The following is a 27,650-nucleotide window of genomic DNA, read 5'->3' on the forward strand; positions in this document are numbered from 1 at the left end:
CATGAAGTCATAAAAATGGTAACATCTTGTTTCTTCTGGCACATTTCTAATATACAACTATGTACAGACTGCTACGGCCTTGGGGGTGGACAGGGAACACACACAAGCACTATTACTATAAAACTGTAAACAACTGCAGGATTTTGGGTGTTTTAAACCTAACCTTTCTACCCCTTATTATGGGCAGTTTAAGTTCACATAAACAGTTTAAGTTTATATTAACTGTAGTGTCAATCAGGATCAAAGCTATATGAGAGATAAAATTTTCAGTGTGCTAAAAATCACAGACCTGGGACTATCTCTCCTCAGAACAACCGACCACAGAGAGCTGCAGTTTTTACAGTTTTATAAGTCAATTAGCAAATTCACAAGCCACCTAGGTAAACACTGCTAAAAAGCAAAACAGAATTAAAGGTTTTACGTAACCACCTATTTTTGTATCAAAATTGAGTGGGAGAGCGCGACATTAGTATGTTTAACTCGCTGAATCCAAGATTAGGTTGAGGCATAGGCAAGAACTATTGCGATGTTTCTGAAGACAGCATCAATGTTTTCATTGTAACATTATCTTTAAATATTGCTGAACACATGACTTTCCCTGAGGTGTAAACATCAAATAACTTGAACAGCTTTACACATCAGCCCCAATAAACAGTTTATTACAACACTACATCTACTGTAATCAGTGGTGCTGTGTACAGACATTATATGAACAGTTTAACATGAACAAACTACTATAAAAACAAGCATTTACTTGACTTTTTTCAATTGCTTGCACATTATAATTGCCAAATGTATATAACCAGTAATAAAGTTGCAAAAGCTATAAGGTTTAAATCACACAGGTTTCCCTCAAATAAAACAGTTAAGCAACATAAAAAAGTAAAAGAGCTACTGGTTACCATGTATGCAGATTTGCTTTATTCAGATCTATTCCTGTTCATATTATCCATGAATCCTTACAGGCTCAGTTCAATCACATGAAGCAAACTGCTGGACAAGCATCTTTCCTTGAAGAATGTATCTTGTCTTGCACGCTGTTCCTCTTCCTTCAGCTGTAATGTGTCAAAATTTGTGATGTAGATTTTGCTACTCCCCAAAACACACAGAAAATTGTTGGCTTATCTATACATACATAACTTGTGCATCTACTTCACCATGATGTTAACTAACATAAAACACCCAGAAGCAGTAGCTACTCATTTGAAGTTGTTTTCTAATACAGTAATTAAAAATAAGATTAATGTTGTTGAACAACAAAGTTGAAAGAATATAAACTTCACAGTTAAAGTATTGATGATAAAGAAATAACTACTGCTTCTGTGTCTGACTGCCAAATTTATATAGAACACTTCCTAAAGTATGCATTCTGCAAGAGTAACTGAACAAGAATCTAAAGTAATTTTACCACAATTAGATTTTTACATTTTTACCTGCCCACTTACATAAGTTTTAAGATGGTTTGACATTTAAGTAATTAATTGATTATATAAAGAAGCGGATGGCTCACAGCTCAGTAACATTTAAAAGCACACAGAATCTGACACCAGTACTTCAAAAGACTAGTGGCAAGCTGGATGGGGTTCACATCTAAAAATACACACTTGCAGTTATGCACAAGAACCCACTTTTCAATTAACACAAGGTAGATTTGCAGGTTTCCTCACCTACTTGCCCTTGAAAAAACCCCAAGCCCTACTTCCTGCTCTCATCTATTTTAGCAAATCAGGGAACCACACAATTCACAGTTAATTACTGTAAGAGTTCACAAAATACTTGGGATAGTATAATTTCATACACTGGATTTCAGTTGAATTCCATTACAAAACAATTAGCTATCTTAATTTCATTAATAATTCACAATTTCAACACTCAATTTCAAAATAGTTTCAATCAAGTTCTTTCAAAAACCCAACACATTAAATTATTCATTTGAAAACCAAGGCATTTAGAGAAGCAATTTCATGAACGTGCAACAGTACACAGCTGTCAAATATTCTTCTATTAGTAAAATACTTTCAAAGCTGGGAAAACTAAGTATGCAATTTTTCTTCATTTCCTCAAAATGACTGTTAACAATAACTTTTAAAAATTCCAAAGTATAACCAAGTATATCCTATACACTATAGTATGCACATAAACTAATCCCAATCAGTAAGCGAAATGTCTTCTCTTATTCAGAGATTTTGTTCCCAGGTCCTGAATGCATCAACAACTAATTTTGGGGAAGCTCCTTCCCCAGAGGCCAGTGTTTCCATGGGAGTTATGTACTTCTGAAAATAATTAGTAGCAAAGTGACAAGGTGCTACCTCCACAAGAAAAACACGTTCGGAGCTGTGAGCTAAGTTAGCACAAACAGACAGGAGAGAATCTCAGTTTTCTAGTGGAGAAAGTCAGTACTTGACAGCTGTGAGAATGCACATCAGAATTTGCTGCTCTCATCATACAATTGCTGCAGCCAGAACTATGGATCTTGGTTATGTCTATGGCAACAGTTAACAGATCCAAAGCACCCTATATATGATTTAATAATACTAGTAAGAAAGCTTCAGTTCCTGGGAATAATTTGCTATATCTGTAAAGGTACTTATGGATCTACAGGAACTCTAAAGAATGCACAATAAAGTGAATTTAGGATTAATGCTTTTTGGTATAGGGCTTTTAAGATGGTCAGCGCCACACTGAGCCTTCATTTTTAAAAACGTGACCAACTAAAATCCAAAGTAGTCTACATTTCAGTTCCAAGTATTCTGCCACTATATCTTGGCAAAACTGGAAACTCTTGTGGTTCCAAAAAGAAATAAATCTGTATGAATTATACCTGCATGCTCAGCTTTTTTCAGTATTCTACAAGCAAGTAGAATATTGAAGAAACAAAAAACTTTTTAAAAAATTTAATCTCTAATCAGTATTTCTTGGCATCTTTTCCATCTGCCTCAAGCTCATACATAAGCTATCTGTCCCAAGCACGTGTTAGATTTGTACAATTTAACACCAGACAGCAATCAGTTTCTCAGCATTTCTACCGAAATTTACCAACTCTCTCCAAATTTCAGACTTAGGTGTTGAATAGAAATTTTGTGGTTTAAAAGTTAGGGGTTTATGCCAGAACATTGCACAAATGAAATCCCAGAACTTGAGTGATCAAATATTTCTATATTTATGCAAGATGCAACTTGAACACTTTTTTACCCACAAAAACACATTCTTACAACAAAACCCCAGCAGATTTCTTATATATATATATATATATCAAAAGCATCTTGCTATAGCAGCTCTACTTTTTCCCTTTAATTCCAATTATCCAAATATTCACATAAAAGCTTTAAACAGCCCTTAAAATTTTGAAAATTCTACAGCAATTTTAAAGCTGTATATACATACAACCCTCAAGTTTTATTATAGTAGTTTATTTTCAGAGATTGGATTTCAATCTCACATGTTCACATTTCAGTAAAATGCACAAGATACATTTGTTATTATATCCTAGACGCTCCTATGAATTACTTCATGTAATTCTCCTTTATTTTATTCTATACATGAAGAAAAAGCAATATACAAATAAAAAATCCCAGAGAAAATACCAGCTTAAAAGCCAAAAATGTCTTTTTAATTTAACCTACATTCCAGAACATCACAAAATACCCCAAATATTCTGATGCTTTAGCTGTAACATAGTGAGCAAGAAGGAATTTCAAGCTTGACTTTCTATTTGTCTTTCAGCATGTAAGCACAGATACTCATGTGGTTCTGTTCTGTTCACTATACACGTACAGACCATTTTATCAGCACTAGCATCTTCTCACATTTGTTACCTGTTACCCCCTCTTATTTTGAGTGTACTTACCTGCTGTCTTTGCTCAGTCTTAGTGTATAATTTAAGATCAACACAACAACAATTTCATGACTGTATATCAATAATTTTACATGGGGGGGTGAAATCCTCCTAAACTAACTTAATTTGTCAGGTATCTTTCTTCTATTATCCCATCCCGTCTATTCATCAAAACTAACTGATGAACAGAGAGGTGCGTTCAGAAAATTCCATCTTTAGTTTAGAGGTTAAAAAGATATTAATTATTGGCAAGTATTTTTCACATTCATATATGAGGGAGAGACAAAAAGGTAGATCAAGCTGCCACATGTGTCTCCTCTTTCTTTTTTTGGTAAAAAGAAATCTTAGTTCTCAAACCACAATGAGCAAAAGTAAAAAAGTTTTTTTTTTCATTCTTTGAAGAACATTGGTTCTTCATTTTCATTACTGTACATTTTCACTACTGCATTTCATATGCATAAAAGTTTCTTAGGGAACTTTTCACACAGATCAAATTTGTCAAAACTAATGAATTCACAAATAAAGAAGCCCAGGATATGAGGAACAAAAAAATATAAGTGTGTCTACACACACCTCAGAAGTCAGTAAAATTACAGCAACATATTTATGGGAAAAAAGTAATAAAAGTTATTCATTTGAAAATAAGTAGCATAAGATATTCTATTCATTTTTTAAATCCTTGTTTCACCCTCAAGAAAATCAATTCATCACTGAACATTAATAGACAAACTCTGTATTTCTGCAAAGCACCAGAGTAATGGTTAAAACAGATTTTAAGAAGCACATAAACCAGTGGCACTGCTTGCCTCTATTCATGCTATGCTGGATTGCAAATACTGAATCAGATGCACAAAGCATCATTTCTCTGGTGAATGCTAAACACAGAGGAATAGTGCCAGCCCCACATAAAACACACAGTTTAAAAAAAAAAGAAATTAGGTAAACAATATCAATAATAGCTCAACACTGAGACCTGATATAATTCTAGACAGGTATATATACCCAGGTCTTGAACAATGTTACCACATGATTCATTTAATATTAACTAGAAGCTTATTATTAAAAATAGCCTATTAAAAGCAAGCATTTGCCAATTCATTCCAAGTTTTCTTAAAAGGCTAATTTCATACTTCACTTGATGTTTAAGTGGTTATTAGCATAGTTACAGAACCATTCGAACTTAGAGAAGCAAAGATATAATGAATACTATGTACTATGTAAGCCATCAGTATCATTTCCCCTCCTACTAACACAAAAAATTCCAACCATGTTATTTCTTGAATCACTCTAAAGCTGAAAGTAATTTCAGAGTGATCTGAGAGCAGAAGAAGCATACAAGCCTCAAACTTCAAATTATTTTGCTTACAGTGGTTTGAGAGCAGAAATATCAGAGAATAAACATGAAATATGGAGTACAAAGTCTACATACATATCAACTGTTACAATGTTGTGGTTTTGTCTTTGCAATTCAATCCAAATCCAGTTTAAATAGGAAATAATCAACCCAGTAACAAAAACATAAAATGAAAAACTTAACATTCAGCAGTTATAAAAATTCAGACAGATTAAGGTTGAGACAATGTATCAGCTAGAAATACATTATTGATTCTCAGTTTAAAAAAAAATTCTGCCTAACAAGTCAGGACTCATGCTGATGAAGTTACATTACTATTCTGTTTGTACACATTAATTCTTCTAAATATCGTTCTATTGGGTTCTCAGTTTTTTTGATTTATACAGGTTAGACACTTGTCTTAAATCCATTGTTCTATTATTTACAAAAATAGTATCTTTTATATTTATATTTGCTTTCTATGAGCAAAGGCAAGATGTTCCAAAGAAGCATTCAGTTTATAGTAATTCAGGAGAATGGGTTGTCAATGTACATAAAGTTTCATTCAAGTGAAGGCACAAAAATCTTGCAACAATTTGATTTTAAGTCATGAAGTGTACAAACAGAAGTGTAAATACCTGATATGGTACAACTAAACTTTTTAAAGTTTTGCTGTTATAAACATATTTTGTAAGTTATTCCAATTTAACCCATCTCTATAAATGTAATACAGAACAAACAGAATTTCACTGTTCACAGAAGTTTTCACAATGGACCCTTAGAATCTTTCTGAACTAGACGTGTAACATTTTGGAAAAAATGCCAGTACAGTATCACAGTCATGACTATAGGTACACAATAAAGGAGAAATATAGGTGCCATTCATAGGGTGCAGGCACAGAGGCAACTTCATGTTTTCTGGCAAAACACAGTAATATGGGGAATAACTCGTTTCAGCACTGTTGATATTTATTAAATGACTGAGTGTTAAATCAGTTTATGAATATTATTCAATGTAAAAAATGAAACAAAAAATGTATGGGAACATACATCTTAGTGAAAATGAAACATACAAACCAGGAGATAACTGTATTTCTTTTATATGTGCGTGTGTGTGTATAAATATATAAAAACAAAACTACAATAAAGCTCTTCTTCGTTAAGACAGCAACAAGACAAACTGTTTACAACTTAACTTAAAAAAATACCAAATGTTTTAATTTACATGTAGTATACTAAATTTGCCATTTAAATCAAGTTCTTAGGACCTATTTTCTTTGCACAAGGGAATCTTACCAAGTCCCCTTTTGAAAGAAAAGAGAAATCCCAGCACACAACAAAGCTGAAGGATCTTGCAAATATAAAGCCCACCTGAACTGAGACTGAAATCACAGCCTCAGTGCAAATTATACTTCAGAAATTATAAAATGCAACCTAATGCTGTTTGACATATATTCTCGGGCTAAGAGTAGGAAATCTGTACTTGGCACAGTAAATCTGTATCTATGTGCATAACATTAAATACACAAAAATCAAAGCTAGATCAGTACACTATGCCAAGGGTTAAAAAAAATTATCTTTCATTTTTCATTCCAGGCTATTAGGCATTTTTAGTATGCTTTATTCATCTCCACCAGAAGGAAAACACTCTGGAAATGTAGCCATTACTCAACTCAATGGTTACCTCTATTAGTAACAACTATTTGCAAATATCAAAAATATGCAGCTACTATAAAAGGTAAAAACCCAGTTCAACAAAAGAAATTACATTTACTGTTGTTATATCTGTAATTTTACATTCTCTTATTTTACAATTAAGAACCAGAGTTGATTTTTTACTAAATTCCAGAAATATTTCTACCAATCCATTTTCAATGGCAAAAAGTAGCACTAACAGAAATATACTGCCAACTTTATTTCAGCTGCCATGTTTCACCTTCCTATTTAAGCCTTTGATTCCCCTTCTTTAAATCTGTTATTTCTTTTTGTGTCCCCTGCTGGTATATGAACCTGAGACAACATCCCACTTAACTCTCAACACACTTAGAGCATTTACTACCATAATTTGTTCTCTCCCAGAGGAGTGGCAGTGACACAAAAAGCCTGACTGAAAAACTAACATTTAACACATACAGAACTGTATTTTCACTTAGGACTATACTACATTTTATTTGACTTTTGTAAGTTTTGCTCTGTAACATCTATAAATGAACTCCCATGAATAAAAAACACATGCAAATCTGGAAACTAAATCTGAAGTTAAATGTAAGAAATGGAAGCTGGGCAGACAGGCACGTCTACAAGCTTCAATTTCAGTGCAGATGCAGTGGAAGGTTCTTTCAAGAAGAGAAAAGGCCACTATAGAGTCACTACTAGGTAGGGTTGGTTTTTTTCAATTGTCAAATATAAGGAATCATGGGAATTAGAAATCAACCCTAAAAATGGTACATTATATAATGTCAACATTTCTATGTATTTTAAAGCAGTGCATTGAAAAAAATCATTGTTTAGCATGCTACTCTAGCTGTCTAGACATTTGATGCATACAAGACTTCAGATACATGAAATAAAAGAGCATGTTAGTTTGTGAACAACCAGAAAAGAATCAATTCTAGTGTTACATATTTGTTTACTAGTCTTCAGAAAATGACTTTACTACCAGAAGGGGGACAGACTAAAAAATCAGGGTGGTGGGCAGCAACTGATAATAAATTTTACTGAAGGTTAATACCTGGATTTAGCTAGAAGGCAGAAGATACTGACAGGTCACATTTCATAACATAAAGAACAAAATCTGGTTATATTTCCTGAATTTGACTAAAACTCACCAGGAAAAAAATAAAACAAAGGCAACACAAAACAAAACAACAAAACCCACAAAATCACCACCAGCACCTGTGCAAGGACAACTGTATGGACACTGAAATAATCCACACACAATCTATGAAGGGCTAAGTGCTACAGTTTTTACAGAAATATAATTTAAAATACAAAATTAGTATTTTTAAATACAATTAAGAAATAAAACTGTAAAACTCATATAATCTTTCAAGATTACAAAGAGAACAGTCTGACTTATTGCCTTTTTAAGGAGTGGTTCAATCACATTTCATAAAAACTGGGAACACTATTATCAGCCAAAATAAGAGAAGTGGCATGCAGAATGTAGAAGATAATTTCACAAATACCTGCTCCCTCCCAAGATGAGTTAATTACCTGTTATTGCTTACCTGTGTTCATGTCAGGTGCTGCAAGAAGAAAGTGATTCAGTACATACTGAAGGATCATTTAAATACAGACATGAATGGTCTAAATAATCTCCAATCTAGAGTGGTTATTTTAGTAAGCCAGTCAGGTTGAAGAAGACCAAAGAAATGCTCACCTTCTTTAACGGTGACGATATTCTCTCTCTCTGTCCCGCTCTCTGTCACGATCTCTGTCACGATCGCGGTGCCTCTCCCTCTCCCGGCTCCTTTCCCGGTAATAGTCATCGTGACGGTCTCTACTACGTGATTTGTGCCGCCTACTTTTTTCTCGTGACCTACTGTGGTCCCTCTCTCTGGATCGCTCACGTCTTCTAAAAGAAATTACTTCATTAATTTTTTTTCTTCAAAATATTTGCCATCCCCATGCCGGTTTTGTAGTCTGCTTACGAGTATGAATTTGATCAAAAATAGGTATAAGGGTAAGATCTGTTCATTGTGATGCAGGTATGTTTTTGTATGGAACATTAAAGATGCCTGGTACAAAGAGTGGTGGCTAAGAACTCAGTTACAGGTAGTAAGGGGCTCCCACTTTCTAATGTAGCAAGGAAAAGTCAAAGTACAGACTCAGAATGGACAATGACTGAAATCAGCTGGGGGAAATGCACCACATATCAAATGATCACCTACAACATGGCTACTAATCTGCATATGGAAAATATGGGCCAAAACCAATAAATAAAACTAAGAGTTAAATTGAAGCTAGTCAGATCAATTTTGAAAAGAGGGTTAATTAAAAGGCAGCTTTCCTAGGTTCAGGAAAGCCTTATTTGGTTCCTTCACATATTTCCTGTGCAACTCAGCAAATCACTGACTTCTTACAAGCCTTAGTTTCTTCTCTGTGAACTAGTCCTGCACCACACCTTCTCTTTTTTAAGTAAGAGCAGATGGAAGAGGAAAGTTTTACCTGGATCCAGAACCATAAGACTTGGACTCAATTCCATGAAGGCAGTCCTGAAGAGAGCTAATAAGTACTTTGCAGCGATCATCTGCAGATACTTTGGACTGTTTGATTAAGGAAATCGCAGTTACCAAGGTCTCTATAGCACTTCCATAGTCCCCTGAAAATGATGTAAGATCAAGATCAGAAAATTATGCAAATTAAAACACAGATTTTCATCTGTAAGAGTATTACCATTTTGAGTATCTTCTCTTCAACAGCCATCTAGACAATTTACTCTAACACCAAATATTAAAATACTGTCCTGATCAGTACTCAGAAGGTTTTCTTAGAAACTAACTGAAGCACAGCACAAAATCAGTCATAAGTTGTATCTAAATTCAGCGTTCTATCAGGAAAATGTGGCTTCAGACCTTTCAGATTCCTAATTTTTAAAAAATCCTATAAATTCTTTTCAGTTGGGTAGAATAACAAACCCATTAATTGAGTTTTACTAACCAGCACTGGCATCTGATACAGCTCTTGAAATGGCACTGCTTGAGATTGCCCTATTTCTATTCATGATTTCTTCAAATTCTGCTTCACTTAGAGGTGTCCTCGCAGCATCCATTTCTCTGCAAGCAATAAAACTAGTATTTTTAAAATGTTAAGGAGAACTTCAGAAGCTATCATTGCAATTTCAACAATCCAAGTTTGCAATTTTAAGCAGTGACAAACAGAAAAGAAAGCAGGATCTGGGTTTGGTTTTGGTTAAGGACCATCGTTACAATACAAAATCCTGAAAGCTTAAAAAAAACCCCAAAAATATCCCAACAAACCAACCAAACAAAAAACCCCAAAAAAACAATTAAGACATTGCTGTATAAATAGACTTTTTTTTTGTTCATCCCATCTATTTCAAACATTCGGCAGCACTTAATATTGTGCTTGACAAATATTTACAATTTTCGTAAAATCCTTGAAGGTACATAAATAGATATTCCCAACTGAATGGATGTGGAAATACATGTACATAGGCAATGCAGCTTTGAGCAAAATTAGAGAAAATTTTCATAACAGTACTGGAATCAGAACTATATGATCCTGTTTCCCAGATCTTAACTAAGACCAGAATGCTGTAACTTTTGAAAAACAAATATAGTTATCATCTTTAAAACACTCAATTTTCTGAATGATAGGTCAGCATTTTACAGCAATTTTTTTTTCTTAAATTTCTGGTCAAGTTTAAGGTACTCCAATTTAATCTCCCTACTAGTCACAGTAAGGAGGAAGCAATAAAGCAGAATCCTTGTACTCATTACACTTCAATTATCAGCTACCTATACAGGGTTTGCAAAGTAACAGAAGTAAACCTAAATTTTCCCAAAAGTTTTGCAGTGTCCTATTAGCCAGTCTCTGTGTCACATAGAAAATTTGGAGAAATGTGTTAAGAGATAAATGCTGAGACTGTCAAACTGGCCCACTGCTTGATATTTCTAGAACAGTGTTAGTTCTTCTGGTAGAAAGAAAATGCAGAATAATAAGCAATGCTATCCTCTTAATTGCAAGAAGTGGAACAAGATCCTATAGCCAGTTTAGCATAAGAGGAAATGTCTAAAAATTCATACCTCCCTGAGTTTTGAGTATTATTTTTCGTGTGCCTCCCATAGAATGGAATATGTAATTTTTCTCTTATGGACATGTTATTTCCAGTGAAACGCCTATGATATATAATTAATGACAATTTAAATAGTTATGGATGATAGCTTCAACATTATTAATGAAAATACTGGACAGTAAGTTATACTGTCCTATTCCCACTCCTTCCCTCCCCAGACATTCTATAAACTGCAGACAACCTTGATTTAGTCCATCAAAAAACACCCAACACCTTATAGTCTTATATTTTAGGCAATTAAGCCAAATGCTTGGATTTCTATAGAGTTTTTTGTATGAACATCACATGTACACAAATGCTTGGGGGTTTTAAACTTTGCAGTAAAAAAAGAATCAAAGCACAGTATCTTTGCAGGAAACATTTTAAGCCAGAAAAGCATGTCTCATGCTAGCAGTAAAATTATTACTGAAAAATTCAAATCTAACTATGTAAAATCGTCTCAGAATTTATGCCAAAATTTTTGACAAATACAAATATGGTGAAAATCAAGAAACAGCAGCAAGACAGATGCTTGAAATCACAGATGAAAAAGATGTTTCAAACAAGATGTGAAAAACTTGACAAGTCAAGTCAGGGACTTAAGAACTCTGTCACAGATAGGATTAACCACAGGAAAAGCCACTGCTACAAACACAGCAAGATTGCACCGAATGAGCAGAAACATCTTGATAGGAAAGGAAGGTAAAAGTCTTGCAGTAAATTCACACCTGGCTTTTAAGACACACACTAAATTTTAATTAAATCCTGAAGAAAAAAAGGGACAAGCAACACTGCTGAAAGATGAAAATGGTATGACCTCAACATATGCACATATTCAAAAAAGAAAACTTGAGAGCATTCTTAAAAGGCAGCCTGCAAAGCACCATGATACAGGTAAAAGTCAGAATTTCAAGTTAAGACAGAAGCACAACCAGAAGCTGCTGCATAAGAAATTATATATAAGTTTACATGTAAAACACATGGAATGATGACACTGCCAAATACAGCGAAGACAAACAGTTCAGAGCTGAAAAGGGAAGTGAGATTACTGGTGTTGCACCTCAGGATTTTCCTCCTGCTCCAAATATGTTTCTCAGATTTAATCCCTTGGAGAAGTTAAAAGGGGCAAACTACAAGATCGCTGGGATGCTTTCTGGCCCTACTTCTAATTGTTCCTAACATTTGCATTAAAAGGAAAAAAAAAATCAAATGCTTCCAACAAGGAGTAAAATCTGCTACCCAAACACATTAGACAAAAAGAACTCACCTTCCAGGTGGCCCATAGTCACCTCTGTCATATGGTGGAGGTCGGCCATATGGGTCTGTCGGAGGTGGGCCACGGCTGTCTGAAGTGGGTATGCCACTATTGGCAGGTGGGGGGAAGAAAGCTGGATTCACATGTGGTGCTGGTGGTGGAGCACCTGGCGGTGGCCCAGGGAGATGTGGAGGAGGAGCAAGAGTCAGGGGTGGCCCAAGAGGGCCAGGTGGACGAGGGGGAAATGGACCCGGAGGTGGAGGTGGACCCTGCTGAGGTGGTGGTGGACCTGGTGGTGGTCCATAGCCTGGAACTGGTGGTGGAGGGCCTGGAGGAAGTGGCCCAAGTGGAGGCTGACCAAAAGGCTGTCCTGGAAACAGAACTGGTGGTGGTGGACGATCACCACGATTAGGAGGTCCAGCTAATGGAGGTGGGAGGACCTGACCAGGTGGTGGAGGGCCTGGTGGGCCTGGTGGGCCAGGAGGACCTAAGGGTGGACGTGGGGGAGTTTGTCCAGCTAAAATAAAAACAAACAAAAAACAACAAACAAATAAAATTGAGTGAATAAATACAAAGAAATAAAATTCTTCAGGCTTTTTTTTTTTCCCCAGAAAACAATGACAAAAAAGAAACCAACCCTCCCTCCCTGAACACTGTGCAACATGTCCAAGACATGCATGTTCCTGTTTTGGGTCCAGTAGCTTAGAAAAATTTTAACTTTTCTGTAGCTATTGAAACTACAGACACCCAGAGATATCTAAAAAGAACAACATTATCTTGTACACCAATAACTCCCCTCCTCAAATCACTTAATCACCTGCTGTTGTTTCCAAAACCCTCAAGAAGATTACAAAAGCTAGAAAACATTACATCTTACTGCAGCTAGTCATTCATGTGGGGCTTCAGATAAAATACATATTAAAAATATGGGAGAAGCTGCATTGGAGAAAGTAATGTAATTGCAGTACCCAAACATTCCTTTAGATTCTCAACTGTTTTTTCAATTTGACTATGTCCCTTGGACTGTTGGCAGACAATCTATTACTGAATGACATTTACTAAAAAATATGTCAGCTGAAAAAAGAACTTCACGGCAGTGCAAACCTAACTGTTTAACGTATTTCTTCTGTATCAGATACCTAACTAAACATGAAGACCTCCTTTTCTGGTGTTTCAAGTGCCTACTAACTGACCACTCAGTGGGCATGAATCAAAGCTGAATTTCTGATCACATGCAAACTTGTACTACAATAAGGAAATCAGTTACTTTACACTCCTCAACACAGGCAATTCTGAGCACATACAGCAAATCACAAAATCTCAACTACCATACACTGAAGTCAAATCTACTTGCTAATGTATATTGACATTGTATAAATAATGTATCTAAAAAAGCTCTTGCCTTGCTACCAAATTTGCTAGGTCCAACTTCCTGTTGAATATCAACAAATGAACAGTCAAGTCCTACAATCTAGCTGTGAACACTGATTATGGCTCATTACTGAATTGCCTTGATCTTAATCATTTCCCAAATAAGTATGCCATATTGAAACACATGTAAGACTGGAACTCCATATATGCATGATTGTACCTGGGAAAGGTGGTGGTGGCCCTCCTGGCCCTGCCGGTCCAGGGAATCTGTCTCCACCTGGAATGGCACCTGGAAAACGGCCCCGACCTCTGTTACTAGGTGGAAATGCTGCTCGTGAGCTTCCTCCCGGGGGACCAGCTTTACCTTCCCCAGACATCTGGCCAGACTGTGTGGCTGCAATGGCAAAGCACATACATTACATGTCATTACATAGATCAAAATAGGTTGAAGTATTTCAACTCTTGACCCAAAGTTTTATGCAGTGCTAAAGCGTGACCTTGTGAGCACCAATTTGCTTCCCGTATGCAAACCCGATGCATTTGGGAAGGAAAACATTCTTTGCTAAAATACTAAGCCTCATACTAAAGGAAGAGGATTGGAGAGGCTGCTAGTCCTTCCTTCAATGAAGCCCAACACCACACTGAGAAACACAAGACATGGTGCTAAAGTACAGCATGGAACCACTCTTCCCCATTGTATCATAAATACAGACCATCCACACATCAGAATTTAGTCCAGTTTGTCTACAAATGTTCAATTTCTAAATGCTCTTGAGCTTTTTTTTTTTAAATTATGTCCACAGGAAATTGAGAAAACATCCACAGCTGTTAAGACAAGAGTTGCACGAAGCTGCAACCCTCTGTCAGAATGCAGCAGCTCTTCAGTGTATGAAGTGATTTCTTTAAACAAAGATAGAAGTTCATTCACCCAGACTCTAAGTATTTTATGGCTATTTTAAACTGTGTAGAAATTACAAGATGCTGGGCTAAAAACCTGCCATTCTACTTTTTCTGCTTTTCCAAGAGAGCACTTAAGAAAGGCTTACTTTTCCTTGACTGCATTTCAAATTGACTCAGAAACTGTTTATTACACGGAGTTACAACAGGATTCTGGCCATGTAATTCTCTTTTAGGCAACAAATCCATCAGCTTTTTGGAGGATGCTTCCGATCCCACACCCACAAGGGCAAACCTGAAAGGAAAGAAAAATAGTTACACCACAATTTGTTCATTTTCTGACATCCTGACATCTCATGAAAAAGATTACACACAGTAAGCAAAGGAATACTTGACAACTAGACACCAACAATGTCTCACAGGTCTTAGTCCAGCTTTCAGAACAGATAAAATAATTTATTCTAGGACATAAAAGAAGGAAACAAAACAGCAAGTACAGGATGCATCAAAATTTATCCCAACAAAGGCAGCTTTTTTGGCAGAGAATCAAGAGACTACATAATGAATTCATATGATGAAGTTATTAAGCATACACTCATACACTGTGCTCATTGCTGCCAAAGAGACAGAAAGGCACATTCAAGCAGTGAAATTTAGGTTGCCAGTGAAAAATGGGCTCAAGTACTTACTTTAAATAGCTAATAGAAAATAAAGATGTAAAGAAAGATTGAATAATGAAGGCTGGGAGAACAGCATTTACACTGAAGAAAAACAAACATCACTACCACACCAAAAAAAACATCTAGAAATAGTCTTATATGAAGATCACCAATGAGCTTCAACTCACAAACTAATGAGATACACAGTACTATCACAAAAATTTATACCTGAAACTTAAGTCATTAGTATGAAATTATATGCCAAATCATTTCTGGATCAATAAGCTAAGATGAGCAGTTCAAAGACTGACAATTATGAAAATTGAGAACTCCTTCCTCTCCCAAACTTCAGTCCACATATAGAAAAAAACAAGTTCTTACCCTTTAGACTGGCCATTAGCACGATTTTCAAAAAATTTTATCTCCAAAATGTCATTTACCCCCAGTGAATGAACTGCTTCAGTTAAGTCTTCATCTGTTGTCCACTGAAAAATATTTTTAATATTCAACTATGAGAGCTTATCTAAAACACCAGGCAAAGGGCAACTAAATTTTCCATGGATTTTTGAGTGTGCATGCGTGTGTGTGTGTGTGTGTAATTGATCCAGAGGAATATTTTATTCAGGCTGTCAATATATTCTGACTCTTGGAGTAGTCATTTTCATTTTACAATTCAACAATTAGTTCAGCTAATTCACGCACATTTTGCTGATTCCATTCATGTACTTCAAAATGGGATAACTTAAGTCAATAGTCAGGTCCTTTACTTACCTGTTAGCTCCTGAAGTACTGTAATAACTAATGATAAAAACACCCACAGTAAGAAATTATCAGAAACGAAAAAAAATTAATTTTTTTAAATTTATCTTTTAAAATAGAATTTTGCATATGTGGGCCCTGAAGAACTTGATTTCATGTAACCAGATAAAAGCTCAACTTAATTCAGCACTGACCAGCTCTTGCACTGTTTGCTTTACTGCAATTGATTTTAAAATACTTTCATTCTAATGAAAGTAATTTTCCTAAGGGCACCTTCAGTTCAGTGAGTTATCATAAACCTGTTCTTCTGGGACAGAGAAATAAGCCTCAAGACAAATACCTGAAAACAGTTATGCTGAAAGAGTCACTGCCGATGGAAACGGCCCTGGAAAAATGTGAAAAGTAATTTCAAGAAAATCCCAGAGCAACCTCCTTTTAAACTAAAACCTTCAGCAAGAGTTTAGGAAAAATTTGGCCTGTTTAGTAACCTTGAAGTGTTTACAGGCATGAAGTATTTAACAGTTTAAACTTGTTCTCTTCTTTCATTTGGTTCTCTGAAAACCTTAAGAACACAGTAGCACAAATATCCTTTAATAACACTTAAAATGTGACAGAAACTCTCAAGTTTATATTTACTGAAGACTTTCATGATTTTTAAGACATCACGACAGCTCCAGACAGGCTCTCTTGAGTTTCAGGTAAAAGGAAAAATGATCCCACAACCACAAATGAAAAGGGAAGAAAATCAAACCAACAACAAAAACAACTGGGTTGTGATACACATAATATTTCAAATAAAACATTTTAAAGCAAAAAATTTTACAAGTAGTTACGTCCATAATTAAAATTCCTGTCTACAACTAAACAGCAGTAAGATACTTACCCAAGTGAGATTTCCAATGTACAAGGCAATTCTCTTTCCAGTATACGTATAGACAACATTTGGTGCAGCTCCTTTACCTACATCATCCCCAACAGATGGTGGAAGAGAATCCATGTAATCACGATCCTCTGGAGCATCTCCATTATTTGCAGATGGAGAAATTACATCATCATATAAATCAATCTGATCATGCCCACCATATTCAGCCTCCTAAAATAAAAAAGACATCTTGATTATAATTAGTATTACTCTTAAAACTTATTGAAGCAGAAGTTGTGATAATTGCCATGTTCCACAGACACAGTAAGTCTGATCAACCACCGACACAACATCCCTGTTGAAAAGCTAAGCACCAGTTTCCTCCACATCAAAACATATAAAATTCTTACAACACTCACTACATTCTAAACTTATGTGGAAAAAAATACTTCTGGCCACTGTTTTCCATGCCAATACTTTTGCCCTTGTAATATAAGCAGAAATCAAAAAATCTACAAACCCTACTCCCAGAATTGTATACATTAGAATGCAGAAGTTTCATGCTTTAATCCCAGATTGCAACTAAGTACCACACAATTGCTTACTCACTTCTCCCTCCCCAAACACTCCATGGGACAGATGAGAAAAATCAGAAAAAAATAAAACTTGTGGGATAAGAAAAGTTTCAAAACTGAAATAAAATAAACTGCCTGTGTCTGAGCAGTGATCAGCCTCGTCCACCCAACTCCCACCAGTTTATGTACTGGGCATGGTGCTCTTCCACCTGATGCTTTCCTATAATACAGCAGGACCCATCAATAAACTAGGTATATTGCATCTCATTTTGTGGTAGTTTATTATATAATGGGGTCCCTCAGCACGTGTTATCTCCTCGTCTAGTGACATTCTGACATCTTTGTCTTTTAGACAGTCCACGATGATTTCCAAGATTCTTGGGCAACTGGGATATCCTATTTGAGCTCACTATATGGTCACTGCAACCCATTTATTTCATGTAGCACCAGCTACACGATGCGAAGACCACCCCCCTTTGAACATCCAGCCCAGCCCTGGCAGTCACTGGGGAGCTGGAGGAGCTGTGCTTCAGCACCAATCCCTTCCAAAGCAGCTCCTTGATTGGACTCCAGTATCTCTTTCAGCAGGAGTATAGGAGGCCTCAGATACTCAGTCTCCCCAGTTCCATATCAGAGGGCTGGAGATGGCCTGGAGTCTCTCCTGGTGCTTTCTGTCAGACACTGCAGGTAGGGTCATTTGCCCTGGCTGCAGTATAGAGCACTTTTTTACATCTTGCCCTGCCCAGACTGGCCTGGGGGCTGCTGCATGAACTATGTCCCATTTAATTTGTTCAAAAGCTTTTTGTTGCTCCGGGCCTCATTTGAAATCATTCTTCTTCCAGGTCATTTGATAGAGAGGGCTTACAGTTAGACTGCAATCTGGAATATGTGCATTCTCCAAAAACCCACAACACCTAAGAAAGCTTGTGTTTGTTTCTTACTAGTTGGTGGAGACATTGCTGATGTTTTGTTGATGACATCCATTGGCATCTGACAACATCCATCTTGCCATTTTATTCCTAGAAACTCAATATCCCATGCAGGTCCCTTGACCTTGCTATGTTTTATGGTAAAAACAGCTTTTGGAATAATTTGGACGTTTTTCTTCCCTTTCTTAAAAACTTCTGCTGCTGTATGGGCCCACATGATGATATTATCAATGCATTGCAGGTGTTCCAAAGCTTCACCCTGTTCTAATGCAGTCTGGATCAGTCCATAGAATAGGCAGCGCTGTGTTTCCACCCCTGGGGCACTGGATTCTAGGTCTACTGGACATTCCTTTAAGTGGAAGTAAATTGTGGCCTGTCAAAGCTATTGAGACACATTAGCAATGTCAGCTGTGGCAAACCACTTGGCAGCTTTTGACTGCAGCTCATATCAGAGTTCCAGCATGCCCAGTACAGCAGCACTCAGCCACAGTGTGACTTCATTCAGGCCACCATAGTTCACTGTGGTTCTCCATTATCCAGGCCATATGGTCCTGCTGATCACTGCTTGATTCTCCAGTTGATAAATCAGCTTGTGAATGGGAATCACGGAGTCTCAGTTGGTGCAATGCTGCTGCAGCGCCATGGTAGCGACCAGCACCTGTTCTCTGACCTTCAGAAAGCCCAACAGAAGTGTCCTCTGAGAGAACAGGCAAGGCAGGCAGCTGCTTAACTTCCTCCACCTCCAAAGCAGTGGTACTGAACATCCACCTTTTGGGTCCTTGAAATACCCTCTCCTAAGGCACTCTGTGCCAGGGAACCAGAACCTTCGGGCCAGACACAGACAGTGCTTCTGCCACATGTTCCCGGTCCGGCTCACTTCAGCCTCCAGTTTAGTCAGCTGTTGGGTTCCCCTCTCTCTCCAGAAACAGAAATAGGTTCTGCCCCTGCAGAGCTGGATGGCACTGGGGTACCCTGTGCACTCCATACACTCCTGCAAACACAGCATATGAAAATGGCATGCTCGGACAAGCTGCCACAAGGATCACAGGCACTGGAATTCTTCTGGGTCTGTGGGTGACTGCACACTGTCTGGGTCATAACAAAGGTACTGGATACCTCTGTGGTGGCCCTGGGTGACAGGGAGCATCTTCCTTGAAGGGATGTCTTTCCTTCACACTCCACAGGAGTCACCTCCCGAAGGCTGAGGCCCTTTGCTAATCACCTTGTCAATGCCCCCTTCCTTACAAGGTGATCCCAGCTGCTTGATTTCCCTACCCTGATTCCAAGCTACAAGCCCTGTTCCCCAGCATCCCAGCAGCCAGGTGATCACCTGCTCACCTGGGTGATGGCTGTAATCTCTTTGCATATCCCACAGCTCTCTCAGGGATAGGGACTGAGTGGTTCCCTCTTGTTCCATCTCTTCCTCCTGCTCTTGTGATGGCCCTGCTTTGTTCTCCTTTGCTAAACAAACTCTCTTGTGTCCATTTCTCCTGGTGAGAAGGGGTGACTGATACCAGCAGGGTTGGTGCTCTGGGTCAGCTGCATCACCCATTGCAAGGGTCTGAGCACCTGCAGCACCTGCCACAAAGGCCTGAGTAGCCACAGTGCCTGTCACACAGTTTGAGTAGCTGCAAAGAGTTGTCTAACCCTAACCAAGACCTGGTATACAATCATGATTCCTGGCAATAGAGCCACGTTTCAACATCCCAAGGATATTCAAAAATTTCAAGAGCTACTGTCATTAGTCTGGCAGAGAAGGGGAATATGTAGGATCATGACTCCTCCACAGGTTAAGTCTCAGAGGATGAAAGGTAAAAGGTGTAATCATTAATAGTTTACAATAGATCACTCACAAAGTACAAAGATGACAGCAGAGCTGAGTACAAGTAACAGATTACTTTCACAACCAGCAATTCTGTAGTATCATATGCTAGTGTTCACAAGATCATCAAATGCCTTGGGTTAGAAGAAACCTTAAAAACCATCTAGTTACAAGTCCCCTGCTGTGGGCAGGAATATCTTCCACTAGACCAGACTGCTCATGTTAAAACACAACACAACAACATCAGACCAGTTCCCACAGGTGAAAAACAACACAACAGGAAGCACACGTTGGAAGTAAGGAGTTAAACGATGGAGCTCTGAGAACAAGCAGAACAACTGCTTGAGAGTTGAGAGCATAAACTCAACATTGTGTCCAACGACTATTAAACTAATTAACAAATGCTTAAAGCAATTTTGTTCTAGCATGTTCTGGTCAGATTTGTTGTTTTCTCAACCTGTCAAGCCCCATGATGGGTGATCAAAAAAGGGCTATTGTGCTTTAACTCCAGCTGGTAACTAAGTACCACACAGGCATTTGCTCACTCCACCCCCCAAACTCTGTGGAACAGGGAAGAGAATCTGTGAAAAGGTAAAACCCGTGGGTTGAGACAGGAACAGTTTAATAACTGAAATAAAGTAAAATATAAAAGAATAATGGCAATGATGAAAAAGAAGACAACAAAAAGGGATGAAATAATGCACAAGCCAGTAAAGTGATGCATAACCACTGATGCTCACCACATGCTGACCAATGCCCAGTCCATCCACAAGCAGCAATTGCCCCTCCGAGCCAACTTCCCTCAGCTCCCTGCACTCTCATACCTTCCTGCAGAACAGAAACTCCCTCCGCCAGGTTTTGGTATCAGAGATATTTCAGCACCCACTATGAATTTGTATCCAGAAACTCACAGAAGCATCCTAGACAGAATAGTTCAAGGTACCATATATGGCAGCTAGAGATAACCAAACTGGACTCCACAAAACACAGGCCGCAAAGGTGGAAATGCTTGCTGTAAACCCAAGATATCCACAACCATGATCAGAAGATCCACTGTCTTAAAAATATAAAAATATTATCAACTACTGCTCATACAGGGAAAATGTAACTAAAACAAATAATATAATTGAAAAAAACCCCAACAGGTAAACTGAATTTTGGCATTGTCAATCAAGTGCATTTAACCCTCAGTAAACTGCATCGTCCCAATAAACTTCAATAGAAAAATCTCTCTCTAAAGGTAAGCTTATCACAATTAAATTAAGGGTTTCATATTTCACCTAGTCTATCCAGTTCTCAGTTTGATTCCTCCTACCATCATAGCTAATGAAATCAGGTACACAGAACTGTCTGAGACAGGCCCAAACATGACATCTTACAGCTAGACTAAGGCTGATGTCACAGGGCAATTAAGGAAATCCTCTGCTAAATGTACAGTAACTCTAGTCATCTATGTATATGAATGATTACTTCAAGGAAGTAGAATTTAGTCTTGGTAGACAGATGCAAAAACACAATTACCAAACTTACAGCAGATGTATGTACACTAACCTATCTCTCTGAGGTCAACATTGCCACAACACCAGAGTGGGCAGCAGTCCACAGTTCTGCTGCAACAAGAAAGTCCTTTGAAACAGATCATTTGTATCACACAGGCTTTCAGGTCTCCATCAGTGGAGAGAGAAAATTATTTAGACAGCAGAGTCTGCATGTAATTGAGAGGGGGCAGGGCAGGCCCAATAGCACCAGTGTCTTAATTTAAATAAATAAGGACACAAGAGAAAACCTGATGTTGTTCACTAGACTTTCTTCTCACATCATGCTGGTTTTGCATCCAGCATGGAATTCATTCACTTACCAATCTATCAGCAAGGTGTGTGCTTTGATGATTAAGAATGACCTGAACCAGCAACTCCAAGTGTAAACAGAAGAGAGCTGTCCTGGTGGATGTTGCACAAGATGCAATAACCCTTTCTCTTTCATACCTGTTCTGTGGAAACTTACCTAAACACACCCTTCCTTCCCAGATGCAGAAGAGGGGAAAAAAGGACAGGAAGTGTTACTTCCCTAGTCTCAGCTATTTAAACAAATACTCTGCCTGTATCAGGAACCAGTTCTCACCTCTTCCAACTTTCTCAGTTACAAGAAGAACATCAAGCATGAAGAGAAATTATTTCTTCTCAATTACTGTAACTCACAGTCTTGCAGATAAACATGCTAAGAAATAAAGTGAGAACTGCTGTTCTGGCCCCCTCTAAAACTAAATCAGACAGCAATGCAATTTCCAAAGTCTATGTTTTAACTAGACCACAGTCAGAAATACTTCATCATAAAATCAGGACTGAAATTCCACATTCTGTGCTAATAGGTGGCATTGGGTGAAACATTCCCATATGAAAGACATGAACACAATGAACTTCACTGTCCAGAAGGGAAAAACTTAACATGTTATTTCTTATTTGGAACTTAGTGGTCATGCTCGTCTGAGCTTCAGAGAACCACTTACTTCCTTTACAAGTGCTGTTTTGGAAATTGCTTTTGTTGTCATGTAAAATTTCTTTAAGCTGTCCATACATATGTTAGACTTGCCTTTTCTGCAGAATTTTGTCCAATTTAAGCATTAAACACTAACTGACACCTCAAAAAGCACATTTAAAAAATCAGTGAGGTAAATAAAGTTTCATTAAAAATATTTACTGTTGCTTCTGGGGAAAAAAAACCCCAAAACAAACAACTAAACTATCCAGCTTTCCCCTTACTGTTTTTTTCACTCAAGTTACCATATTTGTGGTCAAAAACTCTAAACACATGTTAGTATCCTCACTTTAAAAAAATAAATTTGTAGGTCCTGAAGAATAACAAGTTAAACACATAAAAATCTTTCTGGTCTTGATTAACTGTCTGAACATAGAAACTGGAACATTAACAAAAAAGGAGGTCTTTGATACTTCTAAGATAGCAAACTGCCTATGGCAGAAGTGGACAAGTTTGTTAGACCATAGGATTCACATTTCCTCTACAGGCCCAAATGCTCTTGGCCTGACAAACAGCACAGCACTAAAATTTAAGCAACCTGATCCCTTGTAAGTAAAAATTACAGAGTAATTACAGAGTTACAAAGAATAACTAAACAGTCACAAGTAGTCAAAAATACAAACTAAACATACGTAGTATCACTGTTCACATTAAAACAAAGTGAAGAGGTGCCAGATAAGAAGGTCTGAAGTTTTTCTGCAGTTTGATATTTACCAATATACAGAAGTTAGATCTTCCCAGGGCCCCTTTCAGCAGAACTGACAAAATGCATATGCCATCACACATTGTGGACATATTTTATAACACATGCAGATCTGCCAGCTTATGTTTTTTCTGACCAGGACAGCCCTACTGAGCAGAAAGTTATTATACCACAAGGTGTCCATCCCCTCTCATGATAAGACACCTGTCTTTCTGATATAAAAGCTGTTCTTAATAACTGGCTTTAACTGGCCACTAAATGCTAGCTTTTATTAATTATCACACACAAAAAAATTCCTTTGTGTTACAGATCTGAAGACGGTAACTAACACATTCCTAAGACACTGTAGTTTTCAGATAATTACCCTCTTAACTGCTATTCCATCTAAATCAGTTTTATCATCCAGTTACAAAATACAAAGTCTTTCATCCCTAATTTGTTAGCATTTAAATATCAAAATAGAACACTACAGGCATGTTTAGACATATCCACAATGCAACTATCCAAGTTTACTCACTAAGAGTATAAACAAAGTAAGCACCTTGTCCACAGCATTAAAATATTATATGCTTCAATTCTTTTGCATCCTCTTTCTGATCAGAAAGATTTTTACATGTGTACAATAAAAGTTTTTACTGTTTAACTACATACATGGAAAGGACAAAGACATGTGGAAAAAAACCCTCCAAGCATGAAAATGCAAAGCTGATCAGAGCATCAGGGAACTTGATAACACATGGTCAAATTTTCATGATCATAAAAAAACAACCCAGTTTGTTGGCCAAACTGGCAGGCAGCCTCAGGTCAGACCCAAAACTGGCCTCCTACACAAGCTCCTTATTATCTCTGCACCACACAGCAGTATTGTAGGGTTTTGTGTATCAAACCACACCCTAATATTTCCTAAAGCATCCCAAACATACTGAGGGTCTTCTGCCCTTGAGAAAATGCCATCTCCAGCTATTGACATGCTGGTCACAGTTCTAACAAGCATCACAGATCTCCCTCTCCTGAAGAGCAAGATGTGCAACATGTAGGGAGATGCTTAAGGTAAAATAGTCCATGCAATACCTATTTCTAACAGGGCACAAGCAATGCATGCAGGAAGTACTACATTTATGAAGCTGTCACCTCAAAATGAGATTTTAAATATATAGATAAGACTGCTGGATAGGGAAGTCAGCTTAGAAGAAAAAAATGAAAAATTACTCAACCAAGTTTTCCAAGAAAAAGAGGAAAAAAAAGAAACCACAATTTAAACAAAAATGTAATTGGTCAGAGCCAAATTGACTAAATTGACTAAAGCTGTTAGCCCAAGGACAAAAAATAATATTTTGATGAAGTAAGTTAATAAATGAGTAAGAGGCAACAATGACAATGAGCTTCAGCTGGAATAGGAAAGATGCATTTTCACTCAAAATATCCAATATCAAGTTAGTCAGCTCATTGCAACCAATACTAAATACAACCCAAGACAGTTTACAGCTGTCATGCATCTTAGCCAGCCTGTAAGCCCATGGCTCTGTGGTCTTTATTTCACCTTTATAACCTATGGTTCATTTAGCACTAATCAAGCAGAACCTTATCTTCCACCTGCTTGGAAAAAAGGCATTTAAAAAATCCCAGAATAGCCTCAAAGAAGAGTACCTTGAGGTGTAGAACAAGACAAAACAAACAAGGGAAGTTTATCCAGTCACAAGTCCTAAATGAAGGGTTAACTCCAGATGCAAACACAAGTCTTGTCCCAGCTTGGGTATAAATACAGTTATGTACTGCTTACATAAGAACAGCAAGCTCCACAGTACCTGTTTCAGTCCCTGTTACCGCCAAAACCAGTGGAAAGGGTTTCTGTACTCCAATTTTAATAATATTATTATATTATTAAGTCGCATTACTGTAGAGCAACAAAATCAAAAAACAAATTCATTTAACAGATAAAGACAGTTTATTTTACAAATATGGTGTTTGTAAAATGCTGTCTACATAACCAAATTAATAATGCAAATTACTTTCTCCCTAAAACATATTTTTATTTGTCATCTTCACACATCCACAGAATTATGTTCCATCTTATCAATTTAAGCTCTCAGCTTCAAACCAGGAACAGCACTTCATGAATAAAAGTTTCTATGCACCTTTTCTCAATTATGTCAGAATTAAGAGGCAGTAACTAATACAACTCGCCTTCTTTTATATATGACAGAAGGAAATAGGAGAGTGCAGAGGCATCAATCTCCTACAGTAAAACTTTTATATTGTCTCAACACTTGCTCAGTTCAACAATATTACTTTAAACAGAAAGTCACAGAAATGAAATCTGGAAAAGAACAAACAGCAATTTTTGGGGGTGTGTGACACAGATAAAAACACAGAAGAAACCCCCCTAAAACAAACAAACAAACCAACTCCTCAATCCAAGCTGATGGAAAAAGGGCACTAGCCTCTTCTCACCTTTCTGCCCTATATTTTGCAAGATTTATGAACTGGAACAACAGACTGCAGAAATGCAAACCGAAGAGGGAATCAACTGGGGTGAATACAGTGAAAAAAGCAAAAGGTTTTCCTGCCTGCTGGATTAAGCTAAACTAAATTATAACAAGACTCTCTTCATTCATACCACCATGGTTATAGAGAATATCAATAGTAATGATGACCTGAGTAGACCAGGACCGTGTGAGTGAAACAGATCATCCCCATCACTTTTGTTCCAGCACTATCTCTTTACACTATATTTACAGCACGTAACTATTATACTCTGAGGGCTTCTGCACACACGAAATTACACAAACAATACCAGATTCAAGTGAGGGTTTTTCCCCTGAAAAATCTGCTTTGTTATCGGTTTTATCTAGAATCGACTAAACCAAATTCAAGTTATCACAGAATCTCAAAAAACGTACTCTTCTGCTGAATGATGTCTGTCCTAGAGTTCATTCCTGTTTAAATTCATACAGTGGGTCTTCAACTCTAAGGGAGAAACCTTCACATGCAGACAAGCTAAGAGCAAATCAGCGCTTTTCATCATCTCCTTTTAGTATGGCATTCTTTCATAGTATACCTTTATGAGATTATTAATACTTAGAATTACTGTATTAATCGATATCTGAAGAAATAGTCTTCTGAGAAAGCTACAAGTTGCTAAGAAAGTTACTGCTACCTGTGAATTCCAAAGCCATTACTTATTTCCCAGTTCTCCGTAGGGCATACGGCTGGGCCCCGTAAGTGCGTGAAAGTGCAGTTCTTCCCGGTTATTTATGCTCTGGGGCAGGAACAAAGCAATCTGGGGCAACTCAACCTGGAGAAGTGCAGCACTGGCTAACAGGGCAAATGGCATGCAAAACTGATACAAACACCGCGTTTCGGTAGGAAAAGTTGGCACACGGCTATTTGGTAAAGATGAGGGGCAAAAAAAAGAGAAAAAACCAGAAAAGTAGAAAAACTAGAAAACTACTTATAATCCAGAGAAGTTCTTTTTTTCATCTATATTTCCTCAGCAAAATATGAACTTGTCCTGTAAAAAAGGCTTGCGCCACTTTTTAAAATGGACGATAATGACAAGCAAGAAAAACAAACGAACAAAAAAGAAAATATAAGAAGCTGGATAGTTTCTCCAGCGATGCAGAATAAAGCTGCACGAGTTCCGCCTCCCCCGCAAAGCGCGGCCGAGAGGCAGCCGCCGCTCGGCGGCTTTTTGATTCATCTGCGAACAATGGCAGCGCTTCCCCTCGGCCGCCGGCGGGAAGGGGCCGCTCTCCCCGCCGCATCCGGGAGGGTCCCGTCCGCCGAGCCGGCACGGAAGACCCCTCTGGAGCGGCCCCTGAGAAGGGAAGGCCGAGAGGGAGGAAGGCTGGTAAGAACCGAAAAAGCGAGGGAAGGACGGAAGGAAGGAAGGCGCTCGGCCCCCCCGCCGGCAGCGGCCGCCTCTCAGCGCCAGGCGCGCTCTCCGCCCAGCCGGGCCCGCCGCCGGCACCCGCGGCCCGGGCGTGAGGCCGCGCCCGCCCCGGCCCCGCGCAGCCCCGCGCTCGGCGGCGGCGGGAGCGCCTGAACAATGGCGGCGGCGCGGCCGCCGCGCTGAGGGCCCTGCAGGCGGCGCGGCTACGAAGGCGAGCGAGGGCGGGGAGCGCGGCGGAGAGGCCGCGCCCGCCGGCCGCGCGTACCTGGTTGAACTCCTCGCCCACATCGGCGTAGATGTCGATGTGGTCCACGCCGTCCGCCATGATCCCACCCGGGGCCGCCGCCAGCCGCGCCCGGCTCCCGAGCCGCCGCCGGGAGGGGGAGGGAGCGGGGAGGCGGAGCGTGGCGTCACTTCCGCGGC

At 38.3% G+C, this 27,650-nt stretch overlaps 1 protein-coding gene across 5 annotated transcripts; it reads right to left on the reverse strand.

Moving 5' to 3' along the window:
• Positions 1-638: 638 nt before the first annotated feature.
• Positions 639-27,650, reverse strand: CPSF6 (cleavage and polyadenylation specific factor 6). 5 transcript variants are annotated; one of them, XM_071423452.1, is made up of 11 exons: positions 27,493-27,650; positions 16,793-17,002; positions 15,532-15,635; positions 14,641-14,786; positions 13,815-13,988; positions 12,236-12,740; positions 10,940-11,032; positions 9,831-9,946; positions 9,339-9,492; positions 8,551-8,745; positions 639-1,055 (listed from the first exon to the last, which is right to left on the reverse strand). In XM_071423452.1, exons 1-10 carry the CDS (start codon positions 27,550-27,552, stop codon positions 8,556-8,558), a joined length of 1,752 nt encoding a protein of 583 aa, XP_071279553.1. In that variant the 5' UTR covers positions 27,553-27,650; the 3' UTR covers positions 639-1,055; positions 8,551-8,555. The 5 variants fall into 5 exon arrangements, with proteins under 5 accessions (XP_071279553.1, XP_071279550.1, XP_071279552.1 ...); XM_071423449.1 differs by having other exon boundaries at positions 8,551-8,742; positions 27,493-27,643; XM_071423448.1 differs by lacking the exon at positions 639-1,055 and adding an exon at positions 1,062-8,416 and having other exon boundaries at positions 27,493-27,643.

The sequence above is a fragment of the Agelaius tricolor genome, unplaced genomic scaffold, assembly GCF_023055355.1.
Source record: "Agelaius tricolor isolate 1412-34295 unplaced genomic scaffold, bAgeTri1.0.p SCAF_3, whole genome shotgun sequence".
NCBI classification, from domain to species: Eukaryota; Metazoa; Chordata; class Aves; order Passeriformes; family Icteridae; genus Agelaius; species Agelaius tricolor.

Bases quoted from the DNA above. Each gene is read 5' to 3' on its own strand.
- CPSF6 (XM_071423452.1), bottom strand. From the start codon at position 27,552: ATGGCGGACGGCGTGGACCACATCGACATCTACGCCGATGTGGGCGAG. The intron at 17,003-27,492 runs GTACGCGCGGCC...TTTTTATTTTAG, and splicing joins TGGGCGAGGAGTTCAACCAG to GAGGCTGAATATGGTGGGCA. The intron at 15,636-16,792 runs GTAAGTATCTTA...AATATTTTTCAG, and splicing joins ACATTGGAAATCTCACTTGG to TGGACAACAGATGAAGACTT.